This window comes from Anser brachyrhynchus, assembly GCF_964034855.1.
Source record: "Anser brachyrhynchus genome assembly, chromosome: 4".
Lineage (NCBI taxonomy): Eukaryota > Metazoa > Chordata > Aves > Anseriformes > Anatidae > Anser > Anser brachyrhynchus.
In genome coordinates, this window is record NC_137698.1 from 45,279,038 (window position 1) to 45,300,684 (window position 21,647).

General features: G+C 36.6%; 1 protein-coding gene across 1 annotated transcript in view; it reads right to left on the reverse strand.

The window, feature by feature from the left end:
• Positions 1-21,647, reverse strand: part of BLTP1 (bridge-like lipid transfer protein family member 1) — a 110,785-nt gene that overhangs the window by 76,829 nt on the left and 12,309 nt on the right. Inside the window, exons 6-19 of the mRNA XM_080590922.1 lie at positions 21,425-21,611; positions 20,179-20,260; positions 19,484-19,677; positions 13,897-13,976; positions 11,956-12,106; positions 10,036-10,192; positions 9,292-9,370; positions 8,307-8,398; positions 7,554-7,671; positions 6,282-6,437; positions 5,463-5,560; positions 4,269-4,447; positions 4,023-4,129; positions 1,684-1,892 (exon numbers count right to left, since the gene is read on the reverse strand). Coding sequence (XP_080447048.1) covers positions 1,684-1,892; positions 4,023-4,129; positions 4,269-4,447; positions 5,463-5,560; positions 6,282-6,437; positions 7,554-7,671; positions 8,307-8,398; positions 9,292-9,370; positions 10,036-10,192; positions 11,956-12,106; positions 13,897-13,976; positions 19,484-19,677; positions 20,179-20,260; positions 21,425-21,611 — 1,889 coding nt within the window. The remainder of the gene's footprint in view (positions 1-1,683; positions 1,893-4,022; positions 4,130-4,268; positions 4,448-5,462; positions 5,561-6,281; positions 6,438-7,553; positions 7,672-8,306; positions 8,399-9,291; positions 9,371-10,035; positions 10,193-11,955; positions 12,107-13,896; positions 13,977-19,483; positions 19,678-20,178; positions 20,261-21,424; positions 21,612-21,647) is intronic.

The following is a 21,647-nucleotide window of genomic DNA, read 5'->3' on the forward strand; positions in this document are numbered from 1 at the left end:
TTTCTGAAATTTTGTTGCTCTTCCTGCCCTCAAAAAGTTAGCCTGATATAAAAGTAAATGTAATGAGCAAATTAAGTCTCTCAAGAACAATTTTTTTTCAATGATGCAAATTATATTTTCACATTAAGTCAGTATGTGGCAAGTGCTGGGGCTTAAACATTCTGTGGAGCAAAATCCTTTCCAAGCAGAGGTTACGACGTGGACACGAACACTGCTCCCACCTTCGTTCTGAGAAAGTCATTCAGTCCCTCAGCCTCTCACATTGACAGAAGTATTCCACCTATTACAAACCCCACTGGTGATTTGTGAGATACGGACCAATTGATACTAGACAGAAGATCAAACTGAAGCAGATTTGAATTTTGCAAAGTGTATTGCTTCCCTCTTCCCTTTTCTGTGCCTCATTTGCCTGCCAGACTTCCCCGTCCTTTTCTAAGCACAAGTCTACAAAGCAAACAAGCAAAGAGGAAGTGTGCAACGCAGAGGAAAAAAAAGTAATTGCCAAGTATCCATGTCCTTGAAAAAGGTCTGCAGAAAAGGCAGGCGTTATTAGCCTTGAAATGATGACTGCCCTGGACACATGATTTTATTATCTTGTACTGAGTCTCCACAGTATTTTTCATGTTAATAAACTATGTATGAATTAAGCACTGCTCAGTACACAGAACAAAATCTCTCTGAAGTTAAGCAAAGCTAACTGGCTTTGCTTTTTAACAAAGGGAAAAGATAAAAGACAGTGTTAGGAGACAGACCATGAAGTATTTTTACTATGCAGACCCAGCAGAGGGTGCTATGAACTCTAGTAACTTATTCCTGGTACCTTCTGCCAGGGATGCAGAGATTCACACATCATTCATTCCAAGCCAGTTAGCCATCCAGTACGGAGCACAGTGCGCTACACCACAAACTACCTCCAAAGAACAGAAAACTTTTCAAAACTGCACAAGTAATGCACATACAGGAATCTCCCCCATGTGTATTTAAAAAGATCAATGAAAACATACTGACAATAACAACTGAACCACAAGACAGGAAAATAAGCATTAAAGAAAACAAACCTAGATATCTACTAAAAGATGCTGCCAGCACAGCTGGACAAACAGATGTAAACAGCAACAAAAATATTAAAAAGTACAGTAAATATGCATTTTCAAAAACGAGTTATCTAAACTTTCTCTTGAGATTCAGAAGATAAAGGCCAGTTTAAAGCTGAGAAATCTGCACTTCAAAAATTAAATCATCATAGAATCAAGGGACCTAACATAGCACTGCTAACATATATCTCCAGAGGAAATGAGCACTGCAGACGTGAGCTTGCATGGAAATACAGCACCATGCTCTGTAGAACTTCACATGCCCTAAAGGCACAGGTTCTAATACATCTTTGCATAAAAGTAGTTGTTAATGTAAACTCTAGTCATAACCATGGATTTTTATGATCCTATACGTTTATATATATAGAACTCCACAAAAGGAAAATTATGTTGATACAAGTATCCACATCTATACTGCAAGTCTCCTCATAAGCCTGTGCCAACTGAACTTATCCCAGCCGTGCCCTATCACCAAAGTCATTCCAAACAAGCCCTTATGAAAATTTTCATCTAAGTACATATTCTGCAGAATTCTCATTTTTCTGTTTCAAACGAACCACTGCTGTTTCCTACATGCTTACATGCTTACCTTTATAGACAGAAAGGCTTTGAGCAGGGGCCCGTACAGGGTTATCTGGGAATCTGGGGAGAGTTCCAGTTCCACGTGGAGCTTATCCGGGGGCAGCTCTGAGGGGTCGAGGGGAAGGCGGGTTGAAGCTGTGGGAGATGAAATCACACTCTCAGCTGTTTTCTGCGATGGCCTCAGCACAGATAACATCGTTTCTTCCATTTCTGACACTTGGGAGTAAAAGAAAGAAGAAAACAGACTTTGATTATGATGATGTTAGGCTTCTAATGGATGAAATTCTACAAATACAAACGGGTAATAAATATACAACTTTTTGCAACTTTCTAATTTGGATTCTATAACTATGTTAACGTAGCTATGCTACAGAACAGGTTTCTCATGCTTAGTAGCTATGAGAAGACAGGAAAATAGAGAATATTTTAGTCAACATGAACTATGCAAGAGAAAACAATCCTCCAAGTTATGAAAAAAGATCAATTTATTTATCTTGCTTTTCAAGTTAAACAAAGACCTGCTTTTATTTCAGTGCAGTGGATTTCCCACAACCACATATCTATCGCAGAACAAACAAAAGTGATTACAGAGGCAGGCACATTTTAGAAGTTGTATTAGAAATGTATTCTGAACCAACGATTTTGTAGGCCAGAATTTCCCCTCAACTCAACTACTCTAGTCACAAAAGAGTTCAGAAATTCAAAATTCTATTTTCCATTTCTTCTTTTTACTTGGAGCAAAACAGAAGTGCTTTGTCTTCTTTAAGTGAGGAAAGGCCAATAGAAGGAAGTGAATAACTGGAAGTGATTGCCAAGAAGCAAAGAACTTTATGGGAAAATGATATAAAATTGTTGCTCCTTATGGAGTTAGACTTCAGGTGCTAGTTTAACTGGAAGAACCAGCACATGCAGAACTACAATGAATACACACATGTAGCCAGCAAACTACCTTCAAGGCTTTAACCTACCATTTATTGCCTATAATGCTTGTTCAGTGCCTGCATTATGTTACAGAAGTTAGCTAAATGCCACAGTGAGAACACCACTTATTTGGAAACTGCACCTCTTTGTTATGCAACATATTTATTCCCCAGAAGCTTAGTGTTCTGTCAATTGACACAGAAGAAAGCACAGATGGATATTACTGTAACAAACACATTGTGTCAGCAACACAGGATCAAATCCAACTGTAGAAGTGAACTCAACTTGATTCTTTGAAGGATTATTCCTTGAAGGAAGCTCCAGGTGAAATTACCTGTGTATACACAAACTTCCAAAACCAGGTTCAATTGCTATGATTACAAGTGAATGGTTTCAAATTTCAAATATGCAAATTTGACACAAACTGACAAGAGTCTCAAAAGAGCACTTAATAAACATCTGCAAGATGAATCTTATTTATCCTGTTTCATACTCTAAAGTTTGAGGTTTTAGATTTGAATTGCTGGAACTCAAAACCTAAAAACCCTGTTTAGTCTCCTGTCTTCTAACACCTGCTCATTGAGGCATATTCAAATTAGCTCTCATTATTATTAGAAAATACCTCTCTCCTTCCTCAGTTCTTCTTTCTTTATTCTCAACCTGAAAGACTTTTATATAACCCCATAACTTCTTGCATACCTCCCTCTGCACTTAAAATACTTGAACGCAGAGATAAAAGTAAGGTATTCCGTAGCTTTTTTTTTTTTGCAAGCACATATATATATATATATTTCACCTTTAGAACTTCAAAACAAGCATTCAAACATTTTCAAAATTTAAATTTAAATTTTGAATTTTTGAAATTATTGTTAGACTTGTTAGTCTAACACTCCTACCTGCCTGCCATGGTTCACTTCAACAGTGCTAGCTACAATGAAATCTCAGAGTTCCATATACATAAATGTAACATGATGTTACTGTATCTCATCTTTATAGTTTTTAATATTAAAACCATAAGACAAATGTCATAACATTCAGGGGAAAAAAGGCTTAGAAGGTTTAAGTACTATAATACTGCCCAAAATACTGTACTTCATATCTAATATACTAAGTGATACTTTATGCAGTAACCCATTTAAGAGATCCACTTTGCTAAGGACAAGGAGAAATTAACTACAGACAGTATCCTAGTATCCTCTTTTTCCACAGGGAACTGGGACACTTCCTGAAATTTTGCATTGAAAGAGATGTTGACAGGTTTTAAATCAAAACTAGTGCATTCTAAATATTAGCATTCTCCCATTTGGAAAAAGAATAGTACAGTTCAAAATCAATTTCTGTAAATTTAAGCAGTTAAACCCAACCCAACAAAGTTGCAGCACTTCCTGAAATGAAACATGCTAAGAAGAAGGTATTGGCACTTACAGGATTGTTTTAACTGCTCATCTGCCTTTTGAGGATAAATTGGGTGCCATGAGTAGTCAATTGTAAACACAACACTCGGGACTGTCCAGCATTCAACCCATCCAGCCCTTTCAAGGAGAAACAGCATACTTTTATTTGAAGTACAAATAATTTCCCATTAACATGAGGTTGTTTATTTTACTAACAAAATAAGTAACTATCACAAGGCAATATAGATACATAAACATATATCAAAATAAAACTCACTCTTCGTGAGTGATGTTGCGCCACTTGGGTTTGCCTGTTTTCTGACCACTCTGACATTCAGCAGAAATGCAAGATTCGGGATTTATTTTATTAGGCTGACAATCTTTCACCAACATAAAAAGGGAGTATTTACTAGGATGACAATCTGGTAGATACAAGCGAAGATCAACATCTTCTCCCTAAAACCAAACATTAATAACAGAAGAGTTTATGTACATTCACTTTACATATAATGCTGCTCATGCTATTTGCATGCTCACATGTACCATCATCTTCACTTTAACAGGCAAAGCAATGCACAAGTCTCAATTTTCATGTGATTGCTGACCACAGCTCCCTCCAATCTGTAATAAAATCCTAAGACCTTTGTAGTTCTTAGCAGTTTCAAGTCCAGTAACTTGAACATTAGAACACATCATAAGCTGTAAAACACAGGCGCATGGCTCTCAGGGATTCTTGTTCTTCTGTTGTTCAACTCATAACGCAAAGTTAGTGACTGGCACAAGACCATCCCGCATCTTAAATAAACCACACTTTTTTTTTCTTTCCTCTCTTTCAAAAATAACCTCGCTTACTTTGCTATCAAATTATACAAACTTAACAATATCACCTTCAAATAGTTTTTATTGTTAGTAACCCTACACTGCTTCTATTTTAGGGAAAACAAATCAACAATTACAGTGTTCCAAAGAATTTGTTGTGTATGTAAAAAAAACTGTGAAAAATCTGAGGACATCTTTCCAAAATAGTTTCAGTTACCCATTCCAGAATTCTGTTTTTATCTTTAAACATGTGTTGGACTTTCAATCTCTAAGGAGAACAGACTTCCAAGTGATAAAATATATATATATATATATATATATACCCACAATATAACTATATATAATAAATATACATACTGTATGTGTGTGTATATATTATATATAAATACTGCATGCATATATATATGTTTGTATGTACGTGTATATAATGAAAAAAATAAAACAGCCTATGATTGGATGCTTCATGTAATCAAGGCAAATATATTTACTTCTGGGTTAGTTAAAGAAAAATTCTATGAACAGAAAGTGAAAGATACTATTTTTCTTTCAGGAAAGAGTTTATGCAAAAGTTCCTAACTGAAGAAGAAAATGAAGTGAAACTATTTCGCATTTAAAAGACAATGGGGCTGGGCAATGAGGGAAGAGAACTTACCTTTAAAGAGAATCTAGTATTGCATGTAGTTGGAACAAAGTCAGTAAAAGGCAGAGAGAAAACAATGTTTAATGTTTCTCCACAAGCTGCTAGATAAACTGTGAGAGAAGAAAAACAAGCAAAACGCTGTTAGAATCACTCCCTATTTTGTTCTCAGGCAAATTATCAAACAGAGAGGTAAAAATTAAGGAAAAAAATGTTTGTGAACTCATGACAAAGGAAACTGCTATGCATTTAGAGTATAAATTACTATGTTACTATGAAAGTATTTACCCGCCACACCTTGTCCCTTATATAAGGGCATTGTACAAGGAAACTGCAAGCAGAAGAAAGTCAACTGCAACTAATATCTCATGACTTTCTTTATTGCTTCACACACCAGTTCTTGGACAAAAACAGAACACAAAAAACAACAACAAAACACAGGGCAAGTTCCAGGCTTCTGATAAAGTAGTGAGCCATATTTTTAACAATAAGACAAAAACATGTTTTTTGATGCTTTCAGCTGTCTTACTGAAGATGTCAAGATCTCATGGTTTCTGTTTACAAGCCATCTGCTGTATTAAGTCAAATGTTCAAAGTGTCCTCAAAAATGAATGCTAAAATGTGATCTAGAACTACATTCCCAAGAAAAGGTGTATATATTTGTACAAAATGCACAAAATAAGTGAGGACATACAGCACTAGAAGGATGGCTGGCTTGTGCATAACAACAGTAGCAAAATGGGCGGTTATCACTGAACGTGTTTCATAGTAAATATCCTTCCATTTTTATCACTTGTATGTACACTTCTTTTGAATTAAAAAAATTGACCTCACCATTTTCTTGTTGTTTGGTGGAACAGTCAATCCAGTTGTGCTGATTTGCTGCCCAAATCATTTCAAATTGATGAAACATGACTTTGAAGTTCCACATATAAGGAACAAATGAAAAAATGTCAGGTGCACTATCACTGGACCAGTCTTGGATCAAATCTAAAATTACATAAAGTAATAAAAGATAAGTTAGTAGCAATCAAGTGAAAAATTTCTTCTTCTAGTTAACCTGGCGTTTCATAAATTGTAAATCTTAACCATTTGTCCCTTTATAGAAAAAGGAAATTCTGTGAAAATTAATATAACTATATGCAGCATCACATCCATTTCTCAGGCAGATATTCCATCAACACTTGCTCTGAATCCATCTCTTATTTCTCGCTTGCTTTATAAGCTAGAATGCCATAGGTTTAATTGTGCTTTCTAGTTCACCTTTATTCAGCAGCAGTTACCCATTTACCTATAAGCACTGGACTACCAAATAATTTCCTTTGGTTTTCCCCTCAGATACTACGAACATGTACATGAGTCATATATCCCTACCACCAGGTCTAATACAGCAAACAATGTTGCTGTAGAAGCTCAGGGGTTTGCACTGCACATGTTGGTACTACAGCACTTTACAAAGGATGACTCTGGCCCAACTAGGAGGATAACTTTATTAGCATGGCACTATGCCTGCACTAATTAATCCTCCATCCAGCAGGGCTAATTAGCACAGGTAGTGCCACATTGATGGGGATATATTCTTTCTATTACTGCAGCTGGAACATTCAGCACAATTTGGTGATGCAGGGCTGCCTTGAGTACATGTATTCTTCTTCACAGCCAAAATCCTAAGCAGCAAATTACTTTCTCTCATCATCTGTCAGCCACAGGGACATGACCTAAAGCCTGAATAGTTGAAACTCAGTCAACCAAAGAAGAGAAGTATCAGAGAAATCAACATCCTCGGTGACAATTATTAAACAAATCAATAGCTCTGGTAAAATAAATTAATTTGAAATTTAGGATGACTTAACAAAACTGCAGATCAAATTTAGTTTAGATGTTAAAAAATCAATTATTCAGTATCTCTATTCATATATAAGATTACTGTGCAATTAGACAATAACAGCCCACAAAAGATATCAGGAACTTTGTCCTCAGAAATAATCTGTTGTCCTAAATATGTGAAAACACATCACCTGCCTTTGTATACCTTTGTAAAATTTGAAGAAATTATAAAGAAATAATATTTAATTTCATATATAACTTATTTAATACAGCACATACCTGTGAAGAAGCTTTTCTGAGCAAAGATAAAATGATATGTTGCTTTATAAACCTCAAGTTCACATTGCCATGTCTGTGGCATGTTCCATATCCGGGGATAACTGGCATTAATATGAAACTGTGAACAAGATATTAAAGCATCAGAATTATTTGAAAACATGACAATGCTTGACCCTGTAGCTCAGCAGTTTTCACACATGTACTCTGCTGAATAATTAAAACACTTTTCCTGCTGGGATGAACAGAATGCCTCTCCAGTTCCTTAATAATTTAATCTCACTCTGTCTTTCGGTGTTTGAAGGTCAAGTATTAGTGTATTCATTTATGTGGAAAGGGATACTACAAACTTCTGATGCTGCTCAACAAATATACCATCTGTTACTCTAGATGTACCCAACAACTGATATGATGCTCAAAAATTAAACATTAAATTCATTACTGTAGTAAAGTCATTTAAAAACTATCAATAGAAATAATAAATATACAAAACAAGTGATGCACAACACAATTGCTCACCCCCTACTGACCAACGCCCAGCCAGCCCCGAGTAGCGGCTGCTCCCCCAGTTACATGTACACAGTTACGTGTATATATATAAAGTTCCTTAGATACCAAAGTATTGTAAAATAAATTTAAAAGGCATATTTCTGCACTGCCTATGATCCTGAGGAACTGCTCTATAGACAGAAAAATATGCTCTTTATTAAAAATTCTTCGAAGGCTGAAGCTTTGTGCTTAATAATGTAAACTTACAGCCAGCATTTCAGCTTCTAAGAGAGTGCGGTACTGCATACTGCTGGTCGCATCAACATGTAGAAGCTGTCCTTTAATTGTAGGTGAATAACCTAGTAGATAAAAAATATAAAACAAATATTCCAATGTAACAGTTACACACATTTTAAGAAGTTATAACCAGTGATTTCAACAGTCTCCTAACAAAACTAAGAAATATCATGGTGGAAATTAGCACTGTGATAACTCTGTCTTCTGACTTCAGTCAGTCAAGAGATTAACATGTTCTGTCTGCATATAGGAGGGATGACAGAAGTCTCGCTGGGTCTGGAAAGGCTTGGGTTCTGGAGATCTCAGCTTAAATTGCAGAATGCATGAATGAAAATTAAATATATAAATATATTCTCAATCAAGAGAACAAACAGTTCAGCAAAAGGGCTTCAAACCAGCCAACAAAATGAATAAATCCAAAAACAAACCCTTAACTTTACATTTATCTTATCTTCATCTCCAACTTTGGAATTTGCTTTATTTAAAAAAAATACTGCTAAATTATTAGTATGCATTTCTCAGCATGATTCAACAACTACACTAATCCTACCGAAGATGTCTTTCTGCTTTGATTTGACATTGTATATGTAACCTGCTTCAACAAACACATAGTTTAATGATGAACTTTCTAGTAATTAAAAATTTTCTTTTGGTTTTCTTAACCCAAATAAATAATGAAAGTGACTTAATTATTTATATACATAAATGATTTAATGACTTGCAATGAAACATACAAGGAAATTCTTCTTGTTTCCTTATTTAACTGTATGTATATATTTATATGTATATATATATATTTCTTTGCATATGTATGAATTATATATAACTTACATAAGAACATATATGTATCTTACAGTTAAAGGTAAAACACTGCAAGATGCTCACACTTACGTGAATTAACACAACTGCTCAGGAAAAACATTAAGGAAACAAATTACACTTAGCCTTAACTCACCATTTTCACCTACTGTCATGGGAATATTTATCTCCAAATATGATCCTGCGCCAACATTTACATGTACAGCATTAGTTTCCTACATGGTTAAAAATAAAAAAATAAAAAAAATAAAGAAAAAAGTCCAAGCGTTATTTCTAGGCCGTCAACATCAACCAGTGTGTACTTTATGCCTCTAGCTATCATTATCCACACCTAGATTAAAGAACCTGATGACTGAAGTCTTTCTTGTCTGCCGAAAAATTACTAATGAACTATGTGCAATGAAATCAGACATAAAGTCACACTAAACCCTATTTATAAGAATAGAAACAAGGAAAAAATCCAACCCCACCACGTATACGCATTTTTTGTTTCCCCCTTTATTCTCTCTCCCCAGTGATATCAGGTATTCACCCAATATCAGAAAAGATTATCTCTTCGTCAGCGTGAGCTCCATCCTAATGGAAGACTGAATGCACAGGAAATGTCCAGATGAAATATTTGCATGACTGTAGGAGCTGGCATAGCTTAAGATATAGCTTCAAGGCTAAAAGAAACTTAAAATAAGCCAACAAATATTAATGCCTTTCAGCCAATATTTCTCTTTGAAGGGTTTACACCTAATCACAGAAGATTAGTACAACCCCTACCAGCTTTTAAAACATAACAAACACCTGAGACAACTAAAAATATGTACAGCCAAAAAGCACACTGTAATCACAGTAGAAAAAATGATCTTCCAGACAAGACTTCATTATTCACCCTATTTTTGGTAAAAAGCAAATCAATGGTGGCATCTGCAATTATATTCATCCGCAGCTCAAAAGCGAGAATCTGTCTTGGTTTCCCAGGCTGAGCGATTTCTGAGACTTTCATAACTTGGTAGTCTGGCGGGAAGAAAAATTTCCACAAGCAATCCCTAGTGGGGAAAAAAAAAGTGTTTTTATTCACAACAGAAATATATATACATTTATGTATTTATTTAGTTTACTTAATGATTTTCCACTTAGTTATGCTGCTGAGTCTTAAGACAAGCAGTAGACACTGGAAAAAGACTGCTTATTTGGAAGACTTCCTGATGACGAGACTAACTCATTACCAAAATAAAACTCCAAAAATTCCAAATTGTAAGAAATGCCTACTGGATGAAAGCAGTAAGTCAGACCTTAAAAAATTTAGAACAAAAATACCTAACTCAGATGGCAAACTATGTCTTTCTTCTTACTCCTGATCTTTGGTTTACAAATCTACTACCAAAAAAAAAAAAAAAAAAAAACCAAAAACATAATAACAAGTAATCTGTTTATGCTTTGGTTTGTGCATAAATAATCAACGTACTGTCAGAAATAAACAAAACTTTAAAATGCTTGGGATTTCATAATGGGAATGAAATGAAGCCTACATTTCCACAGACTCATATCTGAACATGTAATTACATGAAAGGAAAGCCACAGTGATGTAGTACAGACAGCTTAGCTTCTTTGGTTCTCAAGGGGGAGGAAGCAAGTCTTTAAACCGTTTCCGTGCACCCAGCACCTGACCACTAAAGCAACATAAACATTAAACAACAAAAAACTAACAACACAACACATGCACACAGTCAAATCTAAAATAGTGACACCTGCCCAGGGAAACCCAACTCATTATTACATGAAGGAACAAAAATAAATATTTTTAGAAGCCCTTCTATGAACTGGGAGAACAAAGTCCACAGAATCTCTACAGATTAGTGATTCTAAAAAGTTAGGCACTTTCCAAAGTTATCTTCTATCTATGGCATGACGACAAAGTTTTCCCAGGTACGTACCTATGAACTCTATGCACATTACATAGGCACCAAACTGCCTTTTGCCTAGCCAGTTAAAATTATAAAAAACATATCATCAAAGATCCAGCTTTCTTGGTACTATTTCTTAAAAATATCGTTAATGATTCACTGACTTCATGTGCCTAGCAAAGCACTCTTCTAGAAATTGGAGTTTTCTCTTAAGTTCAGTAAGACACTGTTGTATCTAATGACTTCTCTTTGGTCTGCCATCTTCACGCTCCTAAGAGACAGTTAATCAAAATAGTCTCACAGGAGAATTAACAAAGCCAAGAGAAGTATTAATCTGTAATTAGTGAGGGAAAAAAAGGGAAGGCACTGATTATGCCATTTTTACTTAATAGTCCTTGACTCTCTAAACAATCCTACAGTCTTCAACAGAAATATTCCTATGTGAAATATAGAAGGCTGAGTGAAGAACAGCAATAGAGCTCTGGCCTAGTATTTTATCACTAAAATATCTAGATAATAAATACTTTGGAGACTGCATCAAGTAGTTCATTCTCCCAAGCAGTGATAAATGATAACACCTCATTTTCATAGCCAGATTATTACTTTCAATTACAAGATTAAAGCCTTAAGTATGTAACACTTGATAACTAATAAAACTACTTAACAAAAATAGGAACATTGATGATTAATTAATAATAAAAAATCACTAGCTTTACAAGGACAACATCCTAAACAACAATGAATTTATTAATCCTAAACGATTGTGGCAGAACTCTTCTTTTAGGCTCCCTAGCCAAACCCCTACAAATGCCAAGACCGAGCAATCACATACTGGAAACTCTGGAATGTTTCGTAATAGTAAGAGATATTAAGGATAAAATTGACGACATAAATCATCATAATACCTCTGTCTATCTGCCCAAGGTCCATAGTTGAAATCTGTTCCTTTTCCACAAACAATGTCCAAACCCCAACATGGTGGCAGATCCTGTAATTTGCTATCTTCATTGTTTGCTTCTCCATCATTACTCTCCTCTGTCTCCTCTGGTACAAGACCTATATTACATAATATAATAAACAGATTATCAAAGGAAGCTGCTTCAAGTTAGCATGAAAAATGTTCGCTAAGCACAATACAATTAATGTATTCTGATGTCAGTTTTATTTGAGACCACTATAGTACAGAGTTATCAAGCCACAATTCAATACCGACTCACATGGGAAGAGCAAGTAATGACCAAAAATACTTGAGATTTTCTGAAGTGCTGCTCACTAATGTTAGTGAAATGCTGGCATAAACAGCAGTTTTATCTGGTAAGTATGCTTTTTACCAGTACAGGCTTTCGTGTACCCACATTCAGTTCCCAGTCCTACTTAAAAACTAAGTTTTGATGACCAAGTAAAAATAATTTCCACAGACAACACAAGAAAATAAAAAGAAAAAATATACTACAGTAGACCCAGAATTACTAGTAAAAATTCAATCAGTTTTTCAGCAATGATCCAAAGTAGCCTCCTATCCTCTACCAATAAACATCATTACTGAATGATTTACTTTTTATTTTATTGAATGTTTTACTTTTTATTTGTTTTATTGAATCTGTTCACCTCCAGTACTGTGTGCAGTTCTGGGCACCACAGTACAAAAAGGACATTAAACTGTTGGAGAGTGTCCAGAGGAGGGCGATGAAGATGGTGAAGGGCCTGGAGGGGAAGACATACAAGGAGCGGCTGAGGTCACTTGGCCTGTTCAGCCTGGAGAAGAGGAGGCTGAGGGGGGACCTCATCGCAGTCTACAACTTCCTTGCGAGGGGAAGTGGAGGGGCAGGTGACCTATTCTCCGTTATCACCAGTGACAGGACCCGTGGGAACGGTGTTGAGCTGAGGCAGGGGAAGTTTAGGCTGGACATCAGGAAGAGGTTCTTCACCGAAAGGGTGGTTGCACACTGGAACAGGCTCCCCAGTGAAGTAGTCACTGCACCAACCCTGTCTGAATTTAAGAAGCGATTGGACTGTGCACTTAGTCACATGGTCTAAACTTTTGGGCAGACCTGTGCGGTGCCAGGAGTTGGACTTGATGATCCTTATGGGTCCCTTCCAACTCGGGACATTCTATGATTCTATGATTCAGAAAATGCCTTAAGTGGATTCACAGTAAAAGCTTTTGCAAACAAACAAAAAAAACCTGCAAAATAAAGTGGTAACATAATGCACTGGATTTAAAGTGAAAAAGACAGACACTACAACATTCAGAAATAAAGGCATCAAATAACCTTTAAAAAAAAAACACACCAAAAAAAACACAAAATATAGTAATAGGCAATAAAAATATAAACTGCCCCTTTTGGAAACCTGCATCATTTAAGTTTACATCTTCAAAAAAACACTTGTTTTAAGTATCAATATTCATTGTTGCACATTGCATATAGACTCAAAAAAGGCACCGCTGACTGAGTGCCTACATCTATATAAAAATACTCGTCAATAAAACCATTTGTTCTACATGTAGTTATTTCACCCTTGGAATTCCCCAGGCCTCCTAGACGGACCGGTCTATATGCTGACAAAAATCATTAAAGAGAAAACGTTTCAAAATTTCACAATCTCCTAGTTATGAAATGCACCAGTCTCCCATTTGTTTCCGAGAAATTTGGGGAGGTGGGGGCCTTTCTTTTTTTTAATTTGCAGAAAAAATTAAGTACAAACCTAGGTAGTAATACTTATGAATGCTTTTATTCACTTCAAAACATTACAGTAACTGTTTCAGTATGAAAAGAAATTATCTAGCAAGTGCAGGTAATTAAATAAACAACCTTCACATCCCTTAAAACTTTAACAGAACGTACCTGGTTCATCCATATAATAATAGATATCTACATCATTGGACTGCATTACCACAAAACCTTCACCCATCAGCCTCGGTGGTCTGTAATGGAAAAAAGTGCAAAGATTAAAAATAAAAACACTGAGATTCACCTTTATAAATTCAAATAATATTACAAGTTAAACATAATGGAAGAAATAACATAGGTCAGATTCACTTGTAACTTGCATGTAGTACTTATTTAAGTATCATCAATAAAATTGCTAACTGCATCAAACAAGCCATTCTAAAAAATATTGTACTGAGAGTATCTGTATAGACTTACACAAGTCTAGTACAACTATTATTTTTGAAAACTGAGAAGGTACAAAGGTTTGTGGAAAACCTCTTAGTGATCAATTCCTCCAGGGTCTTCCAATTCAGTGGAATGTCACTGCAGACCATGTTGCATACATTTCTGCTCAATAATGCCAATTTAAAAAAATAAAAAAAAAAATCAAAGATTGCAAAGTATTTTACAGGCTTGAACAAACTGAATGCCAATGCTAACCCACAAGCAACATGTCATACACTTGGAAAAGCCTTCTGATTCCAAGAGATTTCAGCAGCCATGCTGAAAAAAGCCACATCATATGTCTACAAAGAACAACAGAAGGGGCTATACTATGCATAGTTCTACGTCCTCATGGCAAGTACAAGCATTCATGCAGTTTTGTCCACATATGAGCAGGTTGAAGAAAAGTCAGATCCAAGCAGGAAACCACACAGACACATTAAAACCCATTTTCAGAAGTCACCTATGTGCAATTTGCCTTTATTGCTGAACCTCTGATGCCCATTATGTTCGCTGAACAAAAAGACCTGTAGCGCTGGAGATACACCGTATATGGCATCCAGGAAGGTTTTGTGGGAAGGACTCCAATTTGATGCCATCCCTAGACAGCAGCTCCATGTGTCTATGCCACTCTTGGCAGCAGCCTGACTTTAGGGTGACTACAAGAGCCAGAGCTACCTTATCTGCTAGGCTTTGGTCCCAAGGCATGACCAGAAGGGTAGGTGTAGCATGTGGAGGGGCCCAGCCCAGTCAGGGCACACACCACAGGCTGTCTGGATGCAGTTGTTTTGGAGTCCATTCCAAGTGCAGGTTATAACTTCGGTTACTCTCTTTCCCTCCCTATCACTGCTGCTCTTCCAGGTCTATGTGCTACCTAAATTAAATGGGCTTCTGAAATAAACCGTGAACGCTCAGTCTGGTCTCAAGTCTCCCCTCGACAAAGGCTGCTGTCATATTGCATTGTCTACCCCAAATTGCAGAAACTATTTGATCATTACATTATTATTACTACATAAAATAGCTTAGAGGTTTAGTTAACTCATGCATTAAAATCACAGGTTCCTCTCTGCACAAAGACATTTCTCAAGCGTCATAACCCACAATCAGCTACCAAAGTTCTACTTTCACTGTTTCTTCTTCATCAAGAGTTCCTTTCTCCTTGTCCTACAACACGTTCTTTCACCTGCTAATTGTTTTCTTACTAAAATAGCACCCAGAACCAGAGGGACAAGCCTTCTTCAGTAATTAGACCATTAGTTAAGAGGGGAAAATAAACGCTCTCTTCTTCCTTAATAGCATTTCCCTCAAAAGGACCCAAATGCTAAAACTAATGAATCAAACACTTTCCCTAACATTAGTATGCTAGCCGTACTATGACACATTTCTCAGAGTATTACAACATATACACATTCATACATTATATTTTATACTCCTAATAAAAACATTATAATGTGAAATTTATATTTTCGCTGCAAGACACATCTTTCTCACTTTTCAACCACTTCTATATATTTGCACTTCTTATCAAAAAGAAGAAAACCTGATGACAAAAATACATGGTCAAAGACTGTGACCTGGCAGAAGCATGTTGCTCATCGCACCGCACCTCATCTCAAAGGCAGGAAAGCTCGGGGAACATGGCAGGCAGCAGACGCAGAGCCCACGTACTGCTCTGCTTCATAAGCAGCAGAGTGAGAAAGTCTAAATCAATTTTACTGTAAATGGCAGCAGCAAAAGATGAAATACTTCCTATTCATTTTAATTTTCCAATTAGTTGTTTTTCCTGTGTAAAATTGAATTGGCCTCCCCAATGAGATGTAAATATAGCGAGATCTGGAAAAACAATTGTTTAGCAGTTCCTGAATAGAACAGGGAAGAAAAGTACTTAGAGATTTATAATAATAGCAGTTTATGGGGGGAGCTCAGTTCATTCCGTCTCTGCTCCACAACGCACACGCTAGGGCCAGCAAGTCCAAAAAGCTCACCGCTGCTCAGCAGCACCAGGCGGTCACTTCAGCCTCACAAATTTCAAGGAAGCCGCTCTGCTTTGTAATGCAGGAGAGGAGAAGCTCACAGCGTAACAGCTGCCTGCCTCTGCCACACAACTAACTCCTCTGAGCAATGCCACCAGCTGCTATTGTCTGGCTATACTACCTTAGCAGGGCACCTTTTGTCAGGCAAAGTTTGTGTCTTATTTAAGAAACTTCATTTCACCATGAAGGTCAACCAGCTGCTGTGTGAGGTGGCCTGTGTATGATGCCAAATTTTACTTTTCTGCTCTATCTGGTACACATTTTGTTCTGTAAAGTACAGAATAATACACCCCTCTCACATGAAGTGTGCTCCCCGCTCTGACAGCACAGAGAATGAGTATTTTCATACCACACACATTTACTTCAGACTATACAAATACATTGGAGAAATTACATTCCTGTTTTAACAAAACTGGGTGTAGTTGTACGATATGAATGCATACAGCACGCCAAACAACTGTTTACTTCTGCCTTTCCAACAGCGTTCACCTATGCAGACTTAGGGTTGAGATTAAAGCTTACAACAAAATTGTTAAGATTTTATATAGAATTATATATAAAGATTTTGAGCTAAGCCTTCTTCAACACAACCTGAATTCACCAAGTCCACGGCCTGCCAGCCACTGCCACTCGGCTGTAAGAAAAGCGGGAAGTGTTGACAGGAAAGCCTTAGCAGCTGAGATAAGGGCCAAACCCTCCCATCAAAGACCCGGGCTCACGCCATCCTCTTCACCTTTGCGCTGCTCCACTTTCTGCAGAACGCCTCTGAGCTCTTACACTAAACAGAAGTGGAGGAGGAGAAGGGATTAGCACATGGTAGCTGGACACTTTCCTCGGTCCTCCTCCTCACATTCTTCTAGAGCGTATGTTTACTGGGTCTTCATAATTAAACCCTTTTCCTCCTTGCTCTTGTTTCGATCTGTCTGAACTCACTACACTTGTAAACAAAAAAAAACCTTTTTGCCTGTTCAATGTGTTTCTTACAACCCTCGTTCGTATACAAAAAGGAAAGTTCGGTTCTGTATTGTCGTGTGTCAGTGGTTTGAGTCTCTGAAGGACACTATGAAAATACAGAGTAGGTAACTCAAGCAACTTGTCATTTTACATTACCAAGAAGTCAGAGGCCACAGCAAACAACAGAGCAGCCAAGAAAACCAGTCTTTTCTTTCATAATACCTTTGCTTATGCCAGTCCTAGGATGGTCATATGTTAGGGTGACAAGTGACAGGTAGTGAACCCAGAACTGATTCAGATTTAAGACCAACATGCATTTTTCTTAACAAAGATGAATTCCCTTATCAGCGTTCACTGCACAGCCATGCACACAAGACAACGGCACTGCTTCCTCTACCAGTATTCTCAACCTAAAGCACACCTGAAACTATCTGCAAATAACATGGGAGAGGAAGACCTAATGAGGCCATCTGACCTGATCTCTTCTCCTCCCTCAGCAGGAATAGTTAGTTACACCTCGCCCGACTGAGGTGGCAGAACCCTAGAAACCCCACCATAGGCCATTCACAAAGACGGGTTAGATAATCATCTCCTCCACTGTCATTACCATCATCATCCAAGACCATTACTTAATATCTACCTGAAGCCTTCACTTTGAGCATGCTGACTTACTCACAGATCTCCAAACTCATCCTGACCTGCTTTTCCTAGCACTTTTTTTTAACTTGTGTTTCGGAGTATTTATTTGTAAAAAGTGATGGAGGTGTTGAGGATTCCTTTATAAATCACTGCTGTCAAGGCTGCTTTTTGATGTTTGTATTAATTAGTCGGTCTGCTACAAATTTTGTTGTCACTTAACCGTTTTCTATACATATATTGCCTGCAGGAATTTCTGAAAGTTAAGACATGGCTTAATTTTTAAGCCAAAGAAGCACAAGAGGGCAGGCTCTCAAGATTCAAAAGCATTCCCATTTTTCAGTGAACTGGGTCATTTGTTGAATCTGCAGTAAATTAGGGCACATGTTTTCTGCGCACATTATCCTTCAGCCATCAGGAGCTGTAGGGATGGTAATAGCATAAAAGGAAAATACTTAGCGGAAGCACGAGAAAAGGCTAATAGTTTCAGTTTCTTAATCCTATTTTGTTTTAATGTTGTTAGCTTGTTTTCATTATTAGTTGGAGAAGTTTCCTTTGTTGTCATGTTTGAAGAGTGAGATTCTGTATATACCCACTGAGTATTATTTAAAACTGAAAAGATATAAAGGTATTTTATAGGTGGCAGGATTTGGCTGATACAAATCTAACTAAGGTAAAGTCAAATGAAGCACAGTTTACTTCGAAGCATCATAATTAATTCTCTGGATACTGTTGCTTAGAAGCTATATAGATAGATAAAACCATTTAACATGAATACATATATGCAATTGTCCAAGGATAGTATGCATTACATACCTTTTGTAGACCAAATAATACCTGTGAAAGTCTTTGAAATTTAGCATCTTTGTCCAAATTGTCTGTTGAATATATAATTTTATAACCATTGAATAAGATGATGTTGAAAATTCTGGCTATGAAATTCATACCGTATCGAGAGTATTAATATAGTATGCACATGAATGTCTATCTGGTTCAAGTGTAATAAAACCTGAAACCTAGTGTCAAAATACGTCATGCAAGCACCCCATTTTTTGGTTGCTTGTGTTAGTATTATTTAGTTTGTTAAAGCTTCATAAACCTGGCTGTCTAAGAACAGAATACGAAGAGGTAAAAGGATCAGCAATCTGCCTTCAGAAGATAACCTCATTTCTACTACATCAAATATTGTGCTGTTTTTCCCTTTTTTCTTTTTTTTTAATCATTTTCCAAACTATATGCAAATCACCTCTACAGAACTAAACACCTTAAATCTTGCATAAATACTAAAATTTTACTGTTGTCAAAGCCTGCATATAGCTATAATATCCAAGTGAAGGAAAATAATAACTAAATACAGAATACTAATCATAATAGACATATAAATATAGATATAATAGACAAAGACAATAAAATAGACATAAGCATAATAGACAAAAAAATCTGCAATGACAGAAAACCAACACTTTTTTTCATAAGCAAATAGTTTCAAAGATCCAACATCTAATAACTTCAGGGTGTTAAAAATGCCAGCCACCTAAACCCACTAAGAAAGTCACAGAAACACAATCAACTTTTTCTTGATTTTCTTAAAATAAATTATGAAATAAGGAATCTGAACAACAACAACAACAACAAAAAACAGCAAAACTTACTCATCATTTTGAAGACCAACATATCTGGGACTCGGAACCAGCATGACTCTAACATTTTCCAATTTTCCTTTCACGATATGCATAAACTGATCAAGGTGGCTCGAAGGTGGTTTTGTGGTATATGTCAAAAAAGCATCATCAAAGTTAATACAAAGTGTTTGTGGCTGATAATGATTCCCAAACGCCAAGCGACCCTAAATTAAAAAGAAGACCCAATTGCTTGTAATACACTGCTTATTGCATATATGTATAGATAATTCACCTATAATAATACAGTTTAACCACCCGTATGCAAAGATTAGGGACCAAAATCTTGTCCTTAATCTGCGCATAACTAAAATATTAGCTTGCAAAATTCCAATATTTTATATCCTATTATGTCAGTAAGTTTCCCTGTTTTTGTGAGGCAGCATTAACTCTTAAGCAAAATGGCCAAATATCCCTATTAAAAGATGTATGGAAACAAACAAAAAAAAATGTGTAACACCCATTACCTAGCTTAATTACGTGATATTCTTGAAATCATTACAAGCCTAAGAAACAAGTCCTTCCCAAAATAGAGAACATAACTTTGTTTCTATGAGCACCAAAACTATTATAAATCATGATGGAAAACAAAAATTAAATAGAATGTAAAAGAAAAATGAGTCACAAGCCTGATTTTTATGAATGTATCAGGGACTTGTTTGACTTACCGTGCTCACATTGACTTTAATGACAGGAATAAGCGATCTCCATGAGGAAGAAGGGTCTTGAGATTCTGTTTTTACTTTAACACTACGGAAAAAATTGTTTTTATTATTTTCTCTTTTCTGCAGAAGAACTAACCAAGCTTTTTTTCTAGGGATCTGCAGTGCACAGCTCTTGGGGAATACTTCTTCCCATGAGGGTGCCTCCTCTCAAGGACCTGCTAGCAGCCTACAGACTCAGAGCCTGGAAGCACGTGCAGTTACACTTTGGTGCTGGTGTATTGTGAGCTAACACAAGTAGAAAACAAACATGCCATGTTTTAACACAGAGCAAGTTAAATACATCTTCCTAAGGGGAACTTGGTCTGTTCTAAAAACACCTGAAATACTCCTTTTAAGTCTTTGGTGAAGGATCTGTCACTTCCCAAAGGGAGAAGTCCTTCATGCATATGTTGGTATGGGTGTTAAAATAGAAATATGAAGAGATTGGCTTGAAGGCGCAGCCCCTACCCAGATTTAGGACTGTCACAGCATGCTGCAAGCAGCCTACTACATAATTTCGTAACACATACTGGCCTGGCCAGCAGCATTGGAAGGACTCAAGTCTCATTAGAACTTCTCTCCTCCTGCCAATAAATCAGTGTGATGTGATTCTGCCCAAAGAGAGGCTTGTGATTGAATACCTGACACCACTACAAATAACCTAAATAGAGAAACTCTGTACGTCCACACCATGCTTTACGGGGTACCCAGAAAGAGGAAAATAATAATTGTTTGTGCATCTACACACACAATCACACACCGCTAAAAATGGAATGCAAATCAGCCTGAGTGTAACGCTCAAAAAACATTTAGTCCTCCCAACACCATATGGATCCTCACATTTTGTCTATTCAGTGTCCTGAGGGACTGTTACTTCTACTGAGCAATGCTGTTATTATTCTGCAAGCATAATCCTTTTCAACACATCCTCCCTTTCTACAGAGTGCTTCAAATAGATTTTTCAACCTTTCTCTGATCATTAAGCAAGGGGTATTTGGTTTGTTCAGTTGTGTTTTTTTTTAATTGTTGTGGTAGAAAGTCTGAGGGAAGGAAAAATATTCAGACTGTCAGGCCTGTCAACGCAATTTCTCTCTCCACTGTGCTTCAACTGTTTGGCCTCCAGAGCATATGTTAACAAAACATTACCCAATTAGTTCAGCACTTCACAGAACAAAGCATCAACAAAATAGCAAAATGAATAATAATTTACCTTTCAAGATTGGCATGTGTTCTTTGCCTTCCATTCACTTGTGCTTTTTCATCATCTTTCTTTGCTGGAATTATTGTGGGATCCAAGCCAAATAATTCTTGAAGTTGTCCATAAAGTTCAGAACGGTTGTACACGTGAAATTCAAAGTCATTCACCATGATGTACAGTCTTGTTTCTGCCTTTGGATCTAAATGAATAGTAGGAAAAGAGTTCCAAATTCTAC